Below are 17024 nucleotides of genomic sequence, written 5' to 3' on the forward strand. Positions count from 1 at the left end.
GAGCTACATTAATTTTCCCAACATAGGAAAACCAGATGAATGAGAATACAATGTGCAAACTAGGAAATACACACTTAAAAAGAAAATACAAGGACGTCTGGGTGGCTCAGTTGGTTGGGCATCTGCCTTTGGCTCAGGTCATAATCCCAGGTCTCTGGATCTAGCCCCACATAGGGCTCTCTGCTCCACAGGGACTCTGCTTCTCCCTCTGCCCCTCCCCCTCACTCAAACTTGCTCTCTGAAATAAAATCTTAAAAAAGAGAATATACGTCCTGCTATAACCCATGTTCCTGAAATATGAATTAATTTGTGAAAGACAAACAGGATAATGCTGTGTAGTACAAATCACATTGGTCCATATACGATGTTTACAGGGTTTCAAGGATACCAGCAGGTAAATAAATGTGTAGCATTAACACCTGAAAACAGAAGGATATGGAGGAACAATATTATACATAAGGTTTTCCTAATCTTGGCACTGTTAACAATGTAGGCCTGATAATTCTTTGTTGTAGGGGCCTATTCTGTGAATTGTGGATGTTTAGTAATACTCTTGTCCTCTACCCATTATGTTAGTAGAGATCTGACCCCACCTGTAACAGCCAAAAATGTCTCTAGACATCACCAAATGTCCTCTTAAGTGATATTTAACTGCCCTTGAATGAGAACACTACTGTTATACAATGTCAATTAATCACAAGCTTGAATCTTGACTCAGCTTAGCTGCTTGTGTGCTCTTAAAAATGCTTATTACAAAGTTATTGATTTTCATGTATTTTGCTCATCTTTGTAACTCAGCAGCTTTAACCCTTCTGTTAACTGATGCTATTTTTTGTCCAAAGGTACAGACCTCTGCTTGTTTTGTTATTCCTTTAACATAAATGTACACATCTTTCTAACTACATTAGTACGTAGCGCTAGTTTTGACAGTGCTCCAGTTATAATGTCACATAAGTTCCCAGAAGCCCACCTTGAACCCTATTTTTCCTCACTTAAAAACCCTGTTATTGGGGCACCTGGGTGGCTCAGTGGGTTAAGCCTCTGCCTTCGGCTCAGGTCATGATCTCAGGGTCCTGGGATCGAGCCCTGCATCCGGCTCTCTGCTCAGCAGGGGGCCTGCTCCCCAGCCCCCTCTGTCAAATAACTAAATAAAATCTTACAAAAAAAAAAAAAAAAAAAAAAAACCTGTTATTTTAGTGCAATTTCACAGAATGCCAAGCTTTTCAGAACATATCACAGCTCAGCAGAAATGCGGTTCTGATGGACCTCAGATTAAACACAATAGGTCAATGTGCTTCTCTTCACCTTACTATAAAAAGTCAATACAAATCGGAATAAAACAACAGATACAGACAGAAGAAGACCACAGCAGATGAGAAGATTTGGGGAGATGAAAAGATGGAGGAATACCAAATGATTCAGTTAGAGATTAGGGAAAAGAGAAAGCCCAAGAGTTGTGGGGCCCAACACTTGAAGGACAGAGAATGTCTATGATGAGTCTCCCTGGGCTCCAATCCAGGCTTCATTACTTACCAGGTGAACTGATTTTGGGCATCAGATTCATCTATAAAATGAGGATACCACTACTACCTTCTTCAAAAGATTACTGAGAATTAAATTAGTATTTTAATATGCTTAAACCAGTGCAACGCAACTGCTTACTAAACAGGAATAAGTGGACTTTCTTCTCCAGTAAATCTCACCTGTGTGCCAATCCAAGACACATAGCTGCCATTTCACGTGGTTCTACACCAGGGATTAATCCATCCATCTGGGAACGGATTCCTCTCATAAGTTCATTAACGACAGGACTATGGATACAACTGAGATTCAGCTTTTCCTGTAAGAAGAACATCTGTATTAATGAAATAGAAGTTTTGTACACCTAGGGGACTCAGGTCATGATCACGGGGTCCTGGGATTGGACCATTGGGTTCCCTGCTCAGCAGGGAGTCTGCCTCTCCCTCTGTCCCTCCCCCTCACTCATGCTTTCTCTCTCTCAAAATAAACTTTTTTTTTTCCTGAAGATTTTATTTATTTGACAGAGAGAGAGAGAGACAGTGAGAGGGAACCTGATGCATGACTCGATCTCAGGACTCTGGGATCATGACCTGAGCCAAATGCAGATGCTTAACCGACTAAGCCACCCAGGTGCCCCCAAAATAAAGAAAATCTTTAAAGAAAGAGAAATAGGGATGCCTGTGTGGCTCAGTCGGTTAAGTGTCTGCCTTCAGCTCAGGTCATGCATGATGCCAGGGTCCTAGGATGGAGTCCCACATCAGGCTCTTTGCTCAGCAGGGAGCCTGCTTCTCCCTCTGCCTGCTGCTCTTGATGGTTCTGCTGACAAATAATAAATAAAATCTTTAAAAAAAAAAAAAAGAGAGAGAAATTACAGTTTTGGGGATACCTGCTGGCTCAACCACTTAGGCATCTGCCTTCAGCTCAGGTCATGATCTCAGGGTCCTGGGACAGACCCCCTGCATCGGGCTATCTGCCCAGCAGGGAGCATGCTTCTCCTCCTCTCTCTGCCTGCCTCTCTGCCTATTTGTGATCTCTTTGTGTCAAATAAGTAAAATCTTTCTCTTCTGTTTTTATTTTAAGAACACAGTATCTAACACACGTACAAAATATGGGTTAATCAGCTATTTACGTTATTGGTAAGACTTCTGGTCAACACTAGGCTTTCAGTAGTAAAATCCTGGGGGAGTCAGAAATTATACACAGAATTTTTTTAAGAATTCATTTGGGGCGTCTGAGTTGCTCAGTGGGTTAAGCCTTTGCCTTTGGCTCGGGCCATGATTCCAGGGTCCTGGGATCGAGCCCTGCATTGGGCTCTCTGCTCAGCAGGGAGCCTGCTTCCTCCTCTCTTTCTGCCTGCCTCTCTGCCTACTTGTGATCTCTGTCAAATGAATAAATAAAATCTTTTTTTTTTTTAAGATTTTATTTATTTGACACAGAGAGATCACAAGTAGACAGAGAGGCAGGCAGAGAGAAAGGGGGAAGCAGGCTCCCTGCCGAGCAGAGAGCCCGATGCGGGACTCGATCCCAGGACCCTGAGATCATGACCTGAGCCGAAGGCAGAGGCTTAACCCACTGAGCCACCCAGTCGCCCCAATAAATAAAATCTTTAAAAAAAAATTAAAGATGCCTATAATCCCACCATTTAGCAATTTATCATTCTATATTTATTATGCTAGAATTTAATACTTTTTTTAAAAAGATTTTATTTTTTGACAGAGAGAGCAACAGTGAGAGAGGGAACACAAGCAGGAAGAGTAAGAGAGGGAGGCGGGGTTCAATCCCAGGACCCTGGTATAATGACCTATGCCAAAAGCAGACGCTTTATGACTAAGCCACCTAGGCGCCCCAAATTTAATGCTTTTTTTAAAAAAAGATCTTGGGGCACATGGGTGGCTCAGTGGGTTAAGCCTCTGCCTTCAGCCTAGGTCATGGTCTCAGGGTCCTGGGATCGAGCCCCGCCTCAGGCTCCCTGCTCAGTGGGGAGCCTGCTTTCTCCCTCTCTCTGCCTGACTCTCTGCCTACTTGTGATCTGTCAAATAAATAAATAAAATATTTTTTAAAAAAAATTAAGAAAAGATCTTGGGGCACCTAAGTGGCTCAGTTGGTTAAGCCACTACCTTCCATTCAGGTCATGATCCCAGAATCCCAGGATTGAGTCCCGCATCAGGCTCCCAGCTCCACAAGGAGTCTGTTCTCCCCCCTCATGCTCTCTCTCACTCTCTCATAAACAAAAAATCTTACAAAAAAAAAAATCTTATTTATTTGTAACAGAGAGAGAGAGCGCACAAGCAGGTGGAGCAGCAGGTAGAGGGATAAGAAGTAGGATCCCCGTCCCTAAAATTTAATATTTTTTTAACAGAAAATTACAAACTGGGCACCTGGGTGGCTGTCTTTAAGTGTCTGCCTTTGGCTCACGTCATGATCCCAGGGTCCTGGGATTGAGCCCCACACTTAGTCTCCCTCTCCACTCACTCCTTCTGTTTGTGTTCCCTCTCTCACTGCATCTCACTCTGTCAAAAAAAAATTTTTTTTAAATCTTAAAAAAAAAAAAAAATACAAACTAAGAATTATGGGCAGTTCAAAGAATGAGGATAGCTGCATCATCACAGAAAACTTCATTACTCACCAGAGAGAATTAGAAATAAATTTAACTGAACTTCTTAAATTCACAACCCTGACCTAAAAAAACAGTCTCTCAAATGTCCTTAGCATTTTTCCACCTAAGAAGACATACAACAGGGGCGCCTGGGTAGCTCAATGAGTTAAAGCCTCTGCCTTTGGCTCAGGTCATGATCTCAGGCTCTCTGCTCAGCAGGGAGCCTGCTTTCTCCTCTCTCGCTGCCTGCCTCTCTGCCTACTTGTGATCTGTCAAATAAATGAATAAAATCTTTATTACAAAAACAAAAAAACCTACAACATAATATAAATCCTACTTAAAAAATCAGAGGTATGCTCACTGTCCCTACAGTATTTACTATAACCACAAGATCAAACTATCACAACCAGCTTTCAAACTGTTTTGCTTTTTCATGCTTGGGAGCCCACTTTTCCAGTCTTTCCACTTTCATCTCCAGAGACTCTACCCTCTGCGAGAAAGTTTTCTAATAAAATACATACACTAAAAAGAAATGTCACGTCCTCATTCCTGTTGAAATTTCAGAAAAAGAAATGTGACTCAACAGAAATATGGCAGGATATACATAGTGTTAACAGATCTCTGGGTGGCAAGGTTAAAGCTAACTTTTATTACTTCTTGGGGTTATTAATTATTTTCTACAATGAACAGGCATTACTTGTATGTACTTAGTCCTGATAATCATATTGGAAATCAATTATTCTGTAGCATAGGGAGAAAAAAGATCACGTATGAGAACTTGTAAGAAACAACTCAATACAAAGGCTATGCTTTGTCGTTACTATGCTGTATGGAGAGCTCTGATTAGCAGGCACAAAAAACATACTTACCTTTATGACCCCTCCTAGTTTAGCATCAGCTACAGCCAAGGGTTCATGGGCTTCTTTTACTATTTTCTTCAGAACTTTCTTCAGCTGCTTATTGATTTTGCCCTCCATCAGAGCTGTGAATGCTTTTGGGAAAAAGAAAAAACAAAAAAGAGTTAACTCTCAAGATTTTTTAATGTTAAGAACTTCAAGATCCCATTTAAACTTAAAGAATAAAGGAAAATAAGCATTTCCTTTAAAAAAAAAAACTCTGAATTTAACACTACTTCTAAAATGAAATGATAAATGCAGTTGACAGTGAAGGAGTTACACATTCCAGTCTCATCCGGTCTTCCACTCTCATTTCAGCTCCACAACCAGAAGTTTAAAGCAGATCCAACATTCCTTGTGTCACATGAAATCTACTCTTGAATCCAGACAGAACTAGAATCATAAAATGTTAGAAACAACCTATCTTGGAATGACAAATAGATTCACTCTCCAGGGTCACTGTAGACAGACTGGCCTGATGTTCTGGGAAATATACTAAAATCCTGTCAAGACTGTGGTAAAAAGGAGGGTATTCATTTGGAAAGTCCTGCTGCAGTGTAAGCACGCCTGAGTGGAGGCTTTGCTAATTCCAGATCAGATATGGCATCAGGCCTCTGCTTGTAAACCTCCAGTGATGGAGAACTCACTACCCAAAGGCAGGCTATTACATTTGGGACTACTTTCATTTTTGGCAGGTTCTAAATCTGCAACTTTGTTAACTCTCACCCTTCCTTAGGCCTACACTTAGAATCTTCTGGACCTACATGGGTTAACATCTCTTCTGCTATATGTCAGAGTTTGGGCTGAATTTAAAGTATGCCTTCCAGGAAGAAGTCGGCCACATTTTCGAAGACCAGGTAGTTAATCCTTAATCAGCCAGGTACCTTCTCTTTCCTCCTGACCACATCTCCATCCATTTGAGTTATAAGTCCATTTCATCTGTTATCTGGGAAGATGAATGGTGAGGACAAAAATCACCTAGCTACGACACAGCTCTTACAGAGGTCACCATATTCTAAGAAGCAGAGTCTCAAGCTACTTTTGTTAGGTTAAAACCTTTGATATACCATATTGTATAACACTGACTCCTTATAACCTACCTTTCTAGTAAGTTTCTATCTTTCTAGTAAAAGATGCCAGAAATGGTGACAAGGTAAAGGGGAAACTGAGTCTTGTACTTTACTAGCCACTTTTTGGCATCCCCTAGTAATCTTTCCACTTCATCCAAATGTAGGCTGGTACCAAAATATTTTTCTTTTCTCTTTCTTTTAATTTTATTATTTGTCAAAGAGAGAGATAGTACCAAAATTTTCTGCAGTATTTGGAAGACTTGCAACTTGAAAAATCAGACTGTGAAAATAAAGCTCTCCATACAAATGTATATCTGAACTTCTACGACCAATATAAATTTTTTTTTTGAAGATTTAGAGATAATATGAAAGCAAGTAGACTCCACACGGATGCCAGCCAGCTCCATCTCATAACCTGAGCTGAAACCAAAAATTGTGTAGTTACCAACTACACCATCGATCTTGGGGCCATGAGTTCAAGCCCCATGATGGAAATAGAGATTATTTAAAAATAATAATAATAATAAAAACCCCTCCAGGCAAAAGTTATCACAGTTGTGCTTTAATGGCTTTATGAGGCTTTAATTATTGACTTAACCGATAAAGCAGTCCTAGAACTATTTTACTTTTTTTTATATATTTTTTATTTGAACTATTTTTAAAAATTAAAAAAACTGGCCCCATATTTGGGTGTTCCTTCAGCTACCCTACTGTTAATATTGGGGCAGCCCATTAATATTCCAGCATGTCTGATTACATTCCCAATTTTTACAAGAGAATTATACCCTTTTATTGGGGCTGATGAACAAAATTATTTGGGTCTGTGAAATTCCTAATTATATGCCATATTCTTCCTTATGGTCCTACATTTTCAAATTATACCGCCAAGCAGTTGGCTGATTTGATATACGGAATTAAGCAACTGAAAAATCCATATATCCAGCCTTCTTGTTTTTCCTAACGTTAAAAAAAAAAACCTTGAGACCAACTGCCTACTAAAGCCAAGCCGAGTTAGTAAACCCTATTGTCTGTTCCCCCATCTTGAGGACCGGTTGAAGGACAGGAGTCATCCATTCTTTATGTCCCCTTCGGATTAACTCTTCACCCTAGGTGTAGTTTTTTCTCTCCTAGGTGTAGTTTTTGCATTAAAAACCAAACCAAACCATACATACAAAAGCCTACTAGTTTTCCTAAAGCTTTTAATAATAATGTGCACGTCTGCACTAAAAACATACTTTTGGAGAGCTGCTTTATTATTACTTCAATTGTGTACCCTAGCTATTCTCAACTTTACCCTTGGATTAAAATTATCAGAGAGCTATGTACTTGACTACATTACCTTGGTCCCTTGCAGTACAGCTTTTACTGAATTGTGCTTCAGCATTATGCTGTTGGTTTCCACAGGGAGATCAATTTAACCATTTCTCACCTCTCATCACACGGGGGGGGAACAAACCCTATGGTGAAAAAAGCTAACTCAATGTTGTCTCAGTGGTAGTGACGAATTTGAGTTAGATCACTTACATTCAATTCCAGAAAGAATGCATCATTGACAACATTGAATAAGGTTAACTCAGGCAACCGAAGCAAATAATCTTTTGATAAGGATAATCAACTGACAAGACTGAAAACAAAACCAAAAAAAGCTAGTCTTTCACTTTACCTGCTAATGCTTCTGCTGTATCCTGAAATTTCTCAAAATGTTTTAGCTTTACTCTAGAAGGAAAAAAAGAAGAGTTACGAGGGCATATTGATTGTGTAAAAGCCACGTATTTAGAAAAAAGGTTTTGGACTGTTTCCAAAGCACGTACCAACAAAATAAACTTTCCCATCACTAGGCATCGGGGTGCAAAGTTAGGTAAATTCTTGAAACAACCAGTTTCTCTAAATGTTAGGTGAGTAATGTCTGGACTGCTGCAGAGGTTGGAGACTTTGAAGGAAAATGAACATCAGCAAAGCGGTCTGATACCATATCCCGACCGCAGGAAAGATGCTGAAGCTTCAGCATCATCTCTGCTGCTTATGAAGCTGGACACACATCCTTGTATTACACAGAAGAGACCTTAGAAAAGGTATTAAGAGTCCCTCCTAAGTCAGGAATCTCACAACACTGATTTGTCTATCTAGTACAAATGCTGTTAAGAAATAGCTTATCATCGGGGTGCCTGGGTGGCTCAGTGGTCTAAGCCTCTACCTTCAGCTTGGGTCATGATCTCAGGGTCCTGGGACCCCGCTTTGGACTCTCTGCTCAGCAGGGAACCTGCTTCCCTGCCCCCTCTCTCTGCCTGCTTGTGATCTCTCTCTGTGTCAAATAAATATATAAAATCTTAAAAAAAAAAAAAGAAATAGCTTATCATCAAATCTGATTCTTGTTACCCTTATTTAGCCACCTTCCCCCCCCATGTAGGGTATATGCAAGGTAACACGATTTTATATTGAAACAGAAATATACAATTAATTCATAATTCATTGTTGTCTCAGTGGTAGTGACGAATATTTGAGTTAGATCATTTATATTCAGTTCCAACAAGAATACATCATTGACAACAATGAATCAGGTTAACTCAGACAAATGAAGCATACAGCTCTTGAAAAAGAAAAACTAGTCTTCTATTTTACCTAAAATAGTGGTTTTTTAAGGAAGATTTTCTTACCTGCCATGGAACAAAAACCCCGGGGGGGGGGTCCCTTAAATACACACTTAACAACACAACGATTTTAGGAAAAGCAGTAATTTCATCTTATTCTGCCTCACTTCACCTTTCTGAAATGGCATTTGTTCCTCTCTCTCTCTGCTTGCATAAGAGCATATAGAGATATACAAGAATCCTGCAAAAATGGGATCCCATGATACAATCATTCTGAAGCATGGTTTCCTCAGTATACCACTGACCTCTCTCCAAGTCAGTAAGAGATCTACAGATATACTACTATTCAATGATTTCACCACTTGGGGCCCTAGTCAGTAGAGCATGCGACTCTTGGATCTCGGGGTCATGGGTTCAAGCCCCACACTGTGGTTGATTAAAACAACAGGGGTGCCTGGGTGGCTCAGACAGTTAAGCGTCTGGCTCTTGATTTCCATTCAAGTCATGATCTCAGGGTTGTGGGATCAGGTCCCATGCCAGGCTCTATGCTCACCAGAGTCCGCTTGCCCTTCTCCCTCTGCTCCTACTGCCCCTACCCCCCGGCTCTCTCTCTAATAAAAATCTTAAAACCACCACCACCACCACCACTAACAAACACCAACAAAATGTTAACTTCTAAGTTCTTAGTTTCAAGATGGCTTACATTTTATTTGCTTTCTCTGGAGTTTCAAATTCTTTCCACAAACTATCAACCTCTTGAAGTTTCTTCTCATTCAAAACCTGTAACAAATATTTAAATAATTTTATTTAAATGGGATCCTTAGGCATACATAACTACACACTTCAAGTGCAACTGCATATGTAAAATGAGTGTGGAAGCTATTTTTCTCACTGAAGTAACAAGACAGTTTTCTTACCCACCATAAAGTTTTGGTCAAATTAATACTGAGAAACTGAATGGAATTTAGCTGAGGTCTTTGATGAAAACCTCCTATTTTGAAGGAGCCACTAACCCCTTCACAAAGCCTATCATATTCACATAACATCAAAAGACTTCTTTTGCCTACTTTCTAGAATATAAGTTTTATTTACTGCTAATGGATTTCTCTCTAAAACTAAGGTACCATCAATCCTAAGATATATCCTGTTATAAGAAAACTTTAAAAAGATTAAAAAGGGGGCACTTTACAAAAAAGTTATTAACATTTAGGTATATATAATCTTTAAGGCTTTTTGACTGTCAACATTTTATTTACACATACCTTTAGGAATCATACAATACCACTTAGCATAACATGGACACCATTCTAGGTTTTAACAACCTAGAACTGCACTATATGAATATACCATCATTTTATGCCCTTACAGATGTTCAGGGTTTTTCTAAATTTTCCTTATTCTCCTTCTGAAAACAGTTTTGTATGTATATATGTTGTACTTCTATAAGACATATTTTACTGGAAGTGGAGTTAATTAATCACATAGGAAATGCATTACTTTATATCTGACAGATGCTACCAAACTGCTTTCAAAAGAGTCTATTAATTTCACTTAAATCAAGAATTAATTAAACTTATTTCCCTATAGTCCAATCAATACCCAATGTAGTAAGTCAACTGCCTAAGTATTACACAGGATAGAATCAATTCTAAAATGTACTTCCCCATACTTAACATTCTTAAAATTGGGATGCCTTATAATTGATGGGAGTAAGTTTAATTAGCAGTGTAAAATAAGAGCATATTAAATTGGGTGAAATGAGGCACCTGGGTGGCTCAGTGGGTTAAGCCTCTGCCTTAGGCTCAGGTCATGGTCTCAGGGTCCTGGAATCAAGCCCCACTTCGGGCTCTCTGTTCAGCGGGGAGCCTGCACCCCCACCCCCCAACTGCCTCTCTACTTTTGATGGCTGCCTGCCTCGCTGCCTACTTGTGATCTCTCTGTCAAATAAATAAATAAAATCTTTAAAAAACAACTTGGTGAAATAAGATGCAAGTAGATATTATGCATGTCTTCTTATGGGGAAAAATTCCAGCTGATAAAATTAAAAACTATACTGATAAACATTTCACCAAATCTGTATTATCACAGAATATTTACACAGTAGGATTTACTGCCCAGTTATAGTCTAGTACGTATTTTTGTGATAAAGCATGAATACACTACAAGTTGCACTTAATTTCTGTCAGGCAAGTGTGGCTGGAGGATTTTTTTTTTTTTTTAAGATTTTATTTATTTATCTGACAGAGAGAGATCACAAGCAGGCAGAGAGAGAGGAGGAAGCAGGCTCCCTGCTGAGCAGAGAGCCAGACGCAGGGCTGGATCCCAGGACCCTGAGATCATGACCTGAGCCGAAGGCAGCGGCTTAACCCACTGAGCCACCCAGGCGCCCCTGGCTGGAGGATTTTAAGGATCTGTTGTGTTGGTTAAATTCAATCACACACAGCTGAATTGATGTATTTACAGAACTTGAGAAGTTAGTTAAATCGATTTTAGCCCAGTATTGGGCTCCCTGCCCAGCGGGGAGCCTGCTCCTCCCTCTCCAGCTCCCCTGTGCTTGTGTTCCCTCTCTCGCTATCTCTCGGTCATAAATAAATAAAATCTTAAAAAAAAAAATTACAAGCTGGGGCACCTGGCTAGCTCAGTCCAGAGTATGCAACTTCTGAACTCAGAGCCCCATGTTGTGCACAGAGTTTACTAAAAATAAAATTTTCACACATACTAAAAGTTACAAGCCACTAACAGTTCTATTTTGCCTATCATGAGAACTTTAGAATCCAAAGACATTCCTCATGAATGCGCTGAAACATTAATTCAGTTATTTTCTGATAAAGGAAGTTCACAGAACAGTCCTGATTTTTGGAAATAGTTTATTCAGAGAATCCACTAACCATATCCAAAGTTCAAGTTCAGGAACTGTTGAGAGGATTTGTACCAAACGGGATATGACTAATGAATAAAATTTACATTTTTTCCTAGTTGAAAAACAAGTATATTTGTAGATAACATTTGGGTAACAATCGGCATATTCAAGATATTATCAGCATTCTTAAAGTAACAAAGGAAATGTAATGGAAACATTCATGACTACTCAAAGGTCTCCAAAGACACTGTTACGGCAGATAAAACCTTGGCACTCCCAATTGTGCTACAACATACCTAAGAGAAAATTACCAAAAGAGACAGTCTGAACAAAATAATTAGAAATAACTGCTACATTTCCTGAAAAATATGCCTCAAATTTTAGTCATTCATTTTCACACAAAGAAATCTGAAAACATTTGTATGCAAAGTCCATATTTCAGTCCATTTTGGATTAAGATGGAATTATCTCCACTTCCAAGCAGAAATGGTGTGTAGTTATCGACACTAAAATCTTAAGCACAGCAGCTACCGTTTGCTAGTTTTAATACTAGTCTTTATCTTGTCCATACTAGAGAGAGCAAGATGGAGTCACTCCTGTCAAGCAGTAACTTCTGCCAAGCAGCGGCACAAGCAACCAAGGGCATTGCAGCTAAGACCAAATACTGCCGAACCAGCACCGGCTGAGACCCACTCAGAAACTATAACCAGCAGAAACAAAGGTTTGCTAATCAAGACTGAATAAATCCCTTTTGAAATGAAAGATTTGCACAGCAAATTCGTCAAGACCTTTTTAATCCTCTCACATCTGACCACATCAGAGAGGTAGCTGCCATGGAACGCAGTGCCCAAGTGACCTCTGAACAAGATATAGATTGTCTGGGGTGCCTGGGTGGTTAGGCATCTGCCCTCAGCTCAGGTCATGATCCTGGAGTCCTCGGATCGGGTCCCACGTTGGGCTCTCTGCTCAGTGGAGAGTCCGCTTCTCTGCCACTCCCCTGGCTCACCAGCGTGCACTTCTCTTTCAAATAAATAAATAAAAATCTTAAAAAGAAAAAAGGTCCTCCACTGCCTGAAAATAAGCAACTAGTGCTATGAGCTGACCTGGACCAGACCTCGGCCTTACTTCAACTGCGCAATCAAAGACGGCACTAACTTCCGACCTCCAATTCCCCTTGTTCTGTCTTGTTTGCCGTTTGTTGAGCTTTGCTGTGACGTGTAAGCCAAGTTAAGCAGGTGCTGAAAGGTCATCCTGTTTGGAGTCCTGCATTATAATCATACTACCTTTGCTTTAAAACTGAATAAAGCTAACAGGGGGGGTGACACTGTGGAAAGACACTTGGGTGTGCACCTTCACAGTGTACTCACGACACATACTTATTTACAGATAAAACTAAATGTGCAGGAAGTTGCTTCAAACAATGTGGGGAGGCGAAGGGGAGAGCTGGCCCACAAAATGGGTCTGCTGAAACGGAGTGATGGTGTACATGGAGGTTCTTTATAATCTACCACTTGTCTCCTTGAAATTTTTCACAAAAAGAGTAAAACACAAACACAAATGCATCCACAGCATGCCAGATGTTCTTAGAGTATCTTCCTCCATTCCAGACAGGCATGAAATTTATAGAGGAAAGAGCACACTATATCAAAAGTGTCCTTAATTTTCACTTAACTGCTTACTTTGAGATGTCCTGTTTTATCTAAACATTCAAAGCTAAAATGCTAACTTTTTAGAGTTACTCCACAAACAAAATAGGTAAGCACTGTTTTAGGAACCTTGAGTTGTACAGGACGACCTGGCATAGTTTCAAAAGCGAATTACTCAAAAAGGAACAGACTGATATATGCAACATGGATTAGCTTCAAAAGCAAGCTAAGTGAAAAAAGCCAGACACAAAAAAACTATTACTCCATTTACATGAAATTTTTAAAAATGACAAAATTATACAGCAAGTGGCTGCCTAGAGCTCCGTCTGACTGACCTGCAAATGGTCAGGAGGTAACTTTTTAAGAGGAAGTATTTTAAAACTGGATTGCAACTTGCAGTTGTACAGATTTTACTAAAATGTATCAAACTGCACATTTACAATAGTAGGTTACACAGTATGTAAACTATACCCAATAAATGAAGCTGGAAAAACATACTGCTCAATAATCTTATCAATACATAAACTCTGATATACACATTAAAAAAAAAAATCTCTTCCTCCAGGTGTGAGGAAATGAACACAACACTATAGCACGTGGCTGTGCTACCCAATGTGACTACTGAAATTTAAATGAATTAAACTAAAAATTGATTTCCACAGCTCTACTAGCCAAATCTGAAGTGCTAAACAGCTATGTAGATAAAGTGCTAAATACATAGCCAGTGGCAATCATTTTGGGCAGCACAGCCACACAAGGTCTGGGATGAGTAAAACTAAAGGATGCCTCATGATACAACGGACAGAAGCTGAGTTTTTACAATACCCTAAAAATATTAACAGTTCATTTAGCATTGTCTTTGCATTCATATATAACCTTGTTAACATCCAGTAATCTTTTACAAGCAAATTAATTCTTTGTAAATCACTCCGCATTATGTGCATATATGCACTAGATCATGATATAAAATGTATTCCTATGGCCTGAGCTAAAAAGTTCTAAAAATTTCTGAAAGCATTCCCACTAAAGCATGAATTTTATGCACCCAATGTAATTTTATACCCCAGCATTCTGATTATGGGAAACAGAGCTAATAACCTTGTACAATAGATCTATTTTTGAGGTATAATTTATACACCATAATAGTCACCCTTCTAACATGTACAACTTACTTTTCAGTATATTTTCAGAAAAGTATGCAACCACCAATTCCAGAACATTTTCTATGTCTCTTTTATTAACAATTAGTAACTGCTATTAACTGAAATATATGGAATCGAATTATTTTACCAATGTATTCAAGCCTTTAGTTATTTCTCTATTACGTTACTTAAACCATAAGCCACAATTCAGTAATTTTGAACAGTAACCTGCAAATGGATACCATTAAAAACTGACAGAATACTCCAGACTTATTTTTATGGAGAATACCCTTCATTAAAAGAAATCAGTAATTCATCAAGAGACATGACTGAATATTTTATGACCCAGGTTTAAAAACCAGACGATTGCTAAGCCAATTCCTCCCTACCAACAGCAGCAACCAGTGGACTGACTGTGCAGTTGTGCCTCCCTGTCTTAGTGCTGGACAGTATACCTAACATCTACTTAGATGATAAGTCATCCACACACACTAATTCAAAATACGAATATGAATATGTTGGCTAAGAAAATTTGGGGGCATGTGCAGAATTCTACTTAAGAATTTAGAAAAGTGGGTGCCTGGGAGGCTCAGTGGGTTAAAACCTCTGCCTTCGCTCAGGTCATGATCCAGGGTCCTGGGATCCAGCCCCACATCGGGCTCTCTGCTCAGCAGGGAGCCTGCTTCCTCCTCTCTCTCTCTGCCTGCCTCTCTGCCTACTTGTGATCTGTCAAATAAATAAATAAATAAAATCTTAAAAAAAAAAAAAAAGAATTTAGAAAAGACTGCAAAAAGCTGGGTAAAAGTAAAATCAGACACACTCCCAAGCTCTAAAGCCTTCTACAGTCCCTTAAAATTTCTACTACTGCAATTACAGACAACCCCAATGAGAAAAAATAAGCAAAGCTAGCTTTCGGCTTTTATTATTTTATCTCTTAAAAATAGTAAGTAATGTAACAAGTGCAAATGGAAAATATTTTCAAATGTCTGAAAAAAAAGCTTAAAAAATAACCTCAAAAGCTCTTCTAAATCAACATTTTGGAATGCTGATTCCAGATTTTCTGCACTCATACCACATACATAGTTTTTTGATTCAAAGAACCATACTATAAACATTTTATCCAGGATTTTTACCTTATGAGCATATAAATGAAAATTCTGTTTTTCGTTGCTACATTTGTAGAGCTCAGACGAGTGCCTGGCACATGCATAGTACTCAGTTTATCTCCTCCTTTAGAACAGCTCAATAGCATCCTACCACACAAATGCCCCAGGGTTCAATCAGCTCTGGGCTGATAATCTTTAAATTTCAAACTTTCCCTATTAAGACAACCATATCTCAAATTGATTACCATCGGCCCGGATTTCTCCCTTAGGCCTGAAACTTAAAATGACGATTGCATTTCCACGTCTAACTAATACCCCAAGTTTCACAGCCCAAACTGGACCTTTTTAGTATCTTCCCCCCGGAGAAGCCCCCCCCTCCAAAACTTCGTTTTTTCTCTTCCCCACCATCACGTACCCACTTACGCAACCCAAAAACCCACATTCTCCATTCATCAACCAATCCCACCAGTTCTACCTTCAAAATTTCTCCTGGTATTTGTTTCCCTCCATACCAACCTCGATCCAAGCAATTTCATCTTGTCTCGATTAACACAAAAATATTCTTGGTTCCTTTCTTGCCTCCTGTAATCTATTCTCCACAGAGGAAAACAACTTCATTAAAAGCCAACTTCAGATCAGGTCATTCCTCCGCTTAAAACCTTTCAAACATTCCTCAAAAACACTCAGAATAAACCCCAAACTCCATACCTTTACCTGTGAAACTCTGTAAGCCTCCTGCCCACCCATCTCACCGGGCCAAATCCGTAACACAGAACCAGGCGCCCAAAACGGCGCGGCCACGTGTTCACCGAAACATGCGCCTCCCAGGCCCAAAGTCTTCTGCTAATTTTCAGAGAAAACGGCTCCCACGCGACCCTGAGCAGTGTCGTCCTTCCCTTCGTCTTTCCTTGTCCTCTCCTGTCCAACACAAGCCTTGCCCCTCCAGCGGTTCAATCTGCAACTTACCTTAAAGATGGCGTAGCCGACGGACGTTTCGAATAGCACCAACATGGTGAGGCCGAGTCAGGGGGCTGCGCGGCCCGCCGCGGCTCTATATCAACGAAAACACACCAAACTTTCGGCCCCCAAAGGCCTGCAAGGCCGCAACAGGCCGCGCACAAATGCGCACGCCTTCTCGCGAAGAATCAGACCACGTTGCCCAAACGTTCCAAACTCGACTGTGTAGAACGCCGGAACGCGCTTCTCCTTCTCCAAGGCTTCTGGGGTGTGACGTCACTTCCGACAGGTAACGGGACGTCGCTTCCGGTTTGTTCCCGCCGTCCGGGTGGGAAGGGGGAGAAGGAAAAAAAGAGAAAGGAAGAAAATGTCGCGAGATTTCTTAGGGACTAAAGCGAGCTTTTATGCGGTACGGAAACCTAAAGGGGAAAAACTTTGCTTTTTATTATTTTTTTAAATTCCTGTTTGTGATATATTTTACCATGAGAGAAATGCGGAGTTGTTTCGTGCGTTTGCCCAAAGCATCTGAAATTTGGGAAATGCTAGCTCCTTAATTTTACTCCCTGGATGGCGCTGCCCTGAAGTGAGGTTCTCAGGATGACACCATGACTATCCCTGTGCATGCGAGCCGGGCTGGCCGTT

The 17024-nt window shown here is 40.0% G+C and overlaps 1 protein-coding gene and 2 non-coding genes across 3 annotated transcripts in view; all 3 read right to left on the reverse strand.

Moving 5' to 3' along the window:
- The window catches only part of NOP58 (NOP58 ribonucleoprotein), a 30058-nt gene extending 13437 nt beyond the window's left edge, over window positions 1–16621 (reverse strand). The window contains exons 1-5 of the mRNA XM_032860061.1: window positions 16392–16621; window positions 9375–9451; window positions 7747–7799; window positions 4987–5108; window positions 1704–1840 (exon numbers count right to left, since the gene is read on the reverse strand). Coding sequence (XP_032715952.1) covers window positions 1704–1840; window positions 4987–5108; window positions 7747–7799; window positions 9375–9451; window positions 16392–16436 — 434 coding nt within the window. The 5' untranslated portion in view covers window positions 16437–16621. The remainder of the gene's footprint in view (window positions 1–1703; window positions 1841–4986; window positions 5109–7746; window positions 7800–9374; window positions 9452–16391) is intronic.
- On the reverse strand, window positions 7560–7646 carry LOC116869267. The gene has a single exon (XR_004383009.1). It is a non-coding gene; the product is annotated as a small nucleolar RNA SNORD70 (small nucleolar RNA).
- Window positions 8549–8637, reverse strand: LOC116869266. The gene has a single exon (XR_004383008.1). It is a non-coding gene; the product is annotated as a small nucleolar RNA SNORD70 (small nucleolar RNA).
- Window positions 16622–17024: the final 403 nt, after the last annotated feature.

Source organism: Lontra canadensis, unplaced genomic scaffold, assembly GCF_010015895.1.
Source record: "Lontra canadensis isolate GAN:19392208 unplaced genomic scaffold, GSC_riverotter_1.0 scaffold18, whole genome shotgun sequence".
NCBI classification, from domain to species: Eukaryota; Metazoa; Chordata; class Mammalia; order Carnivora; family Mustelidae; genus Lontra; species Lontra canadensis.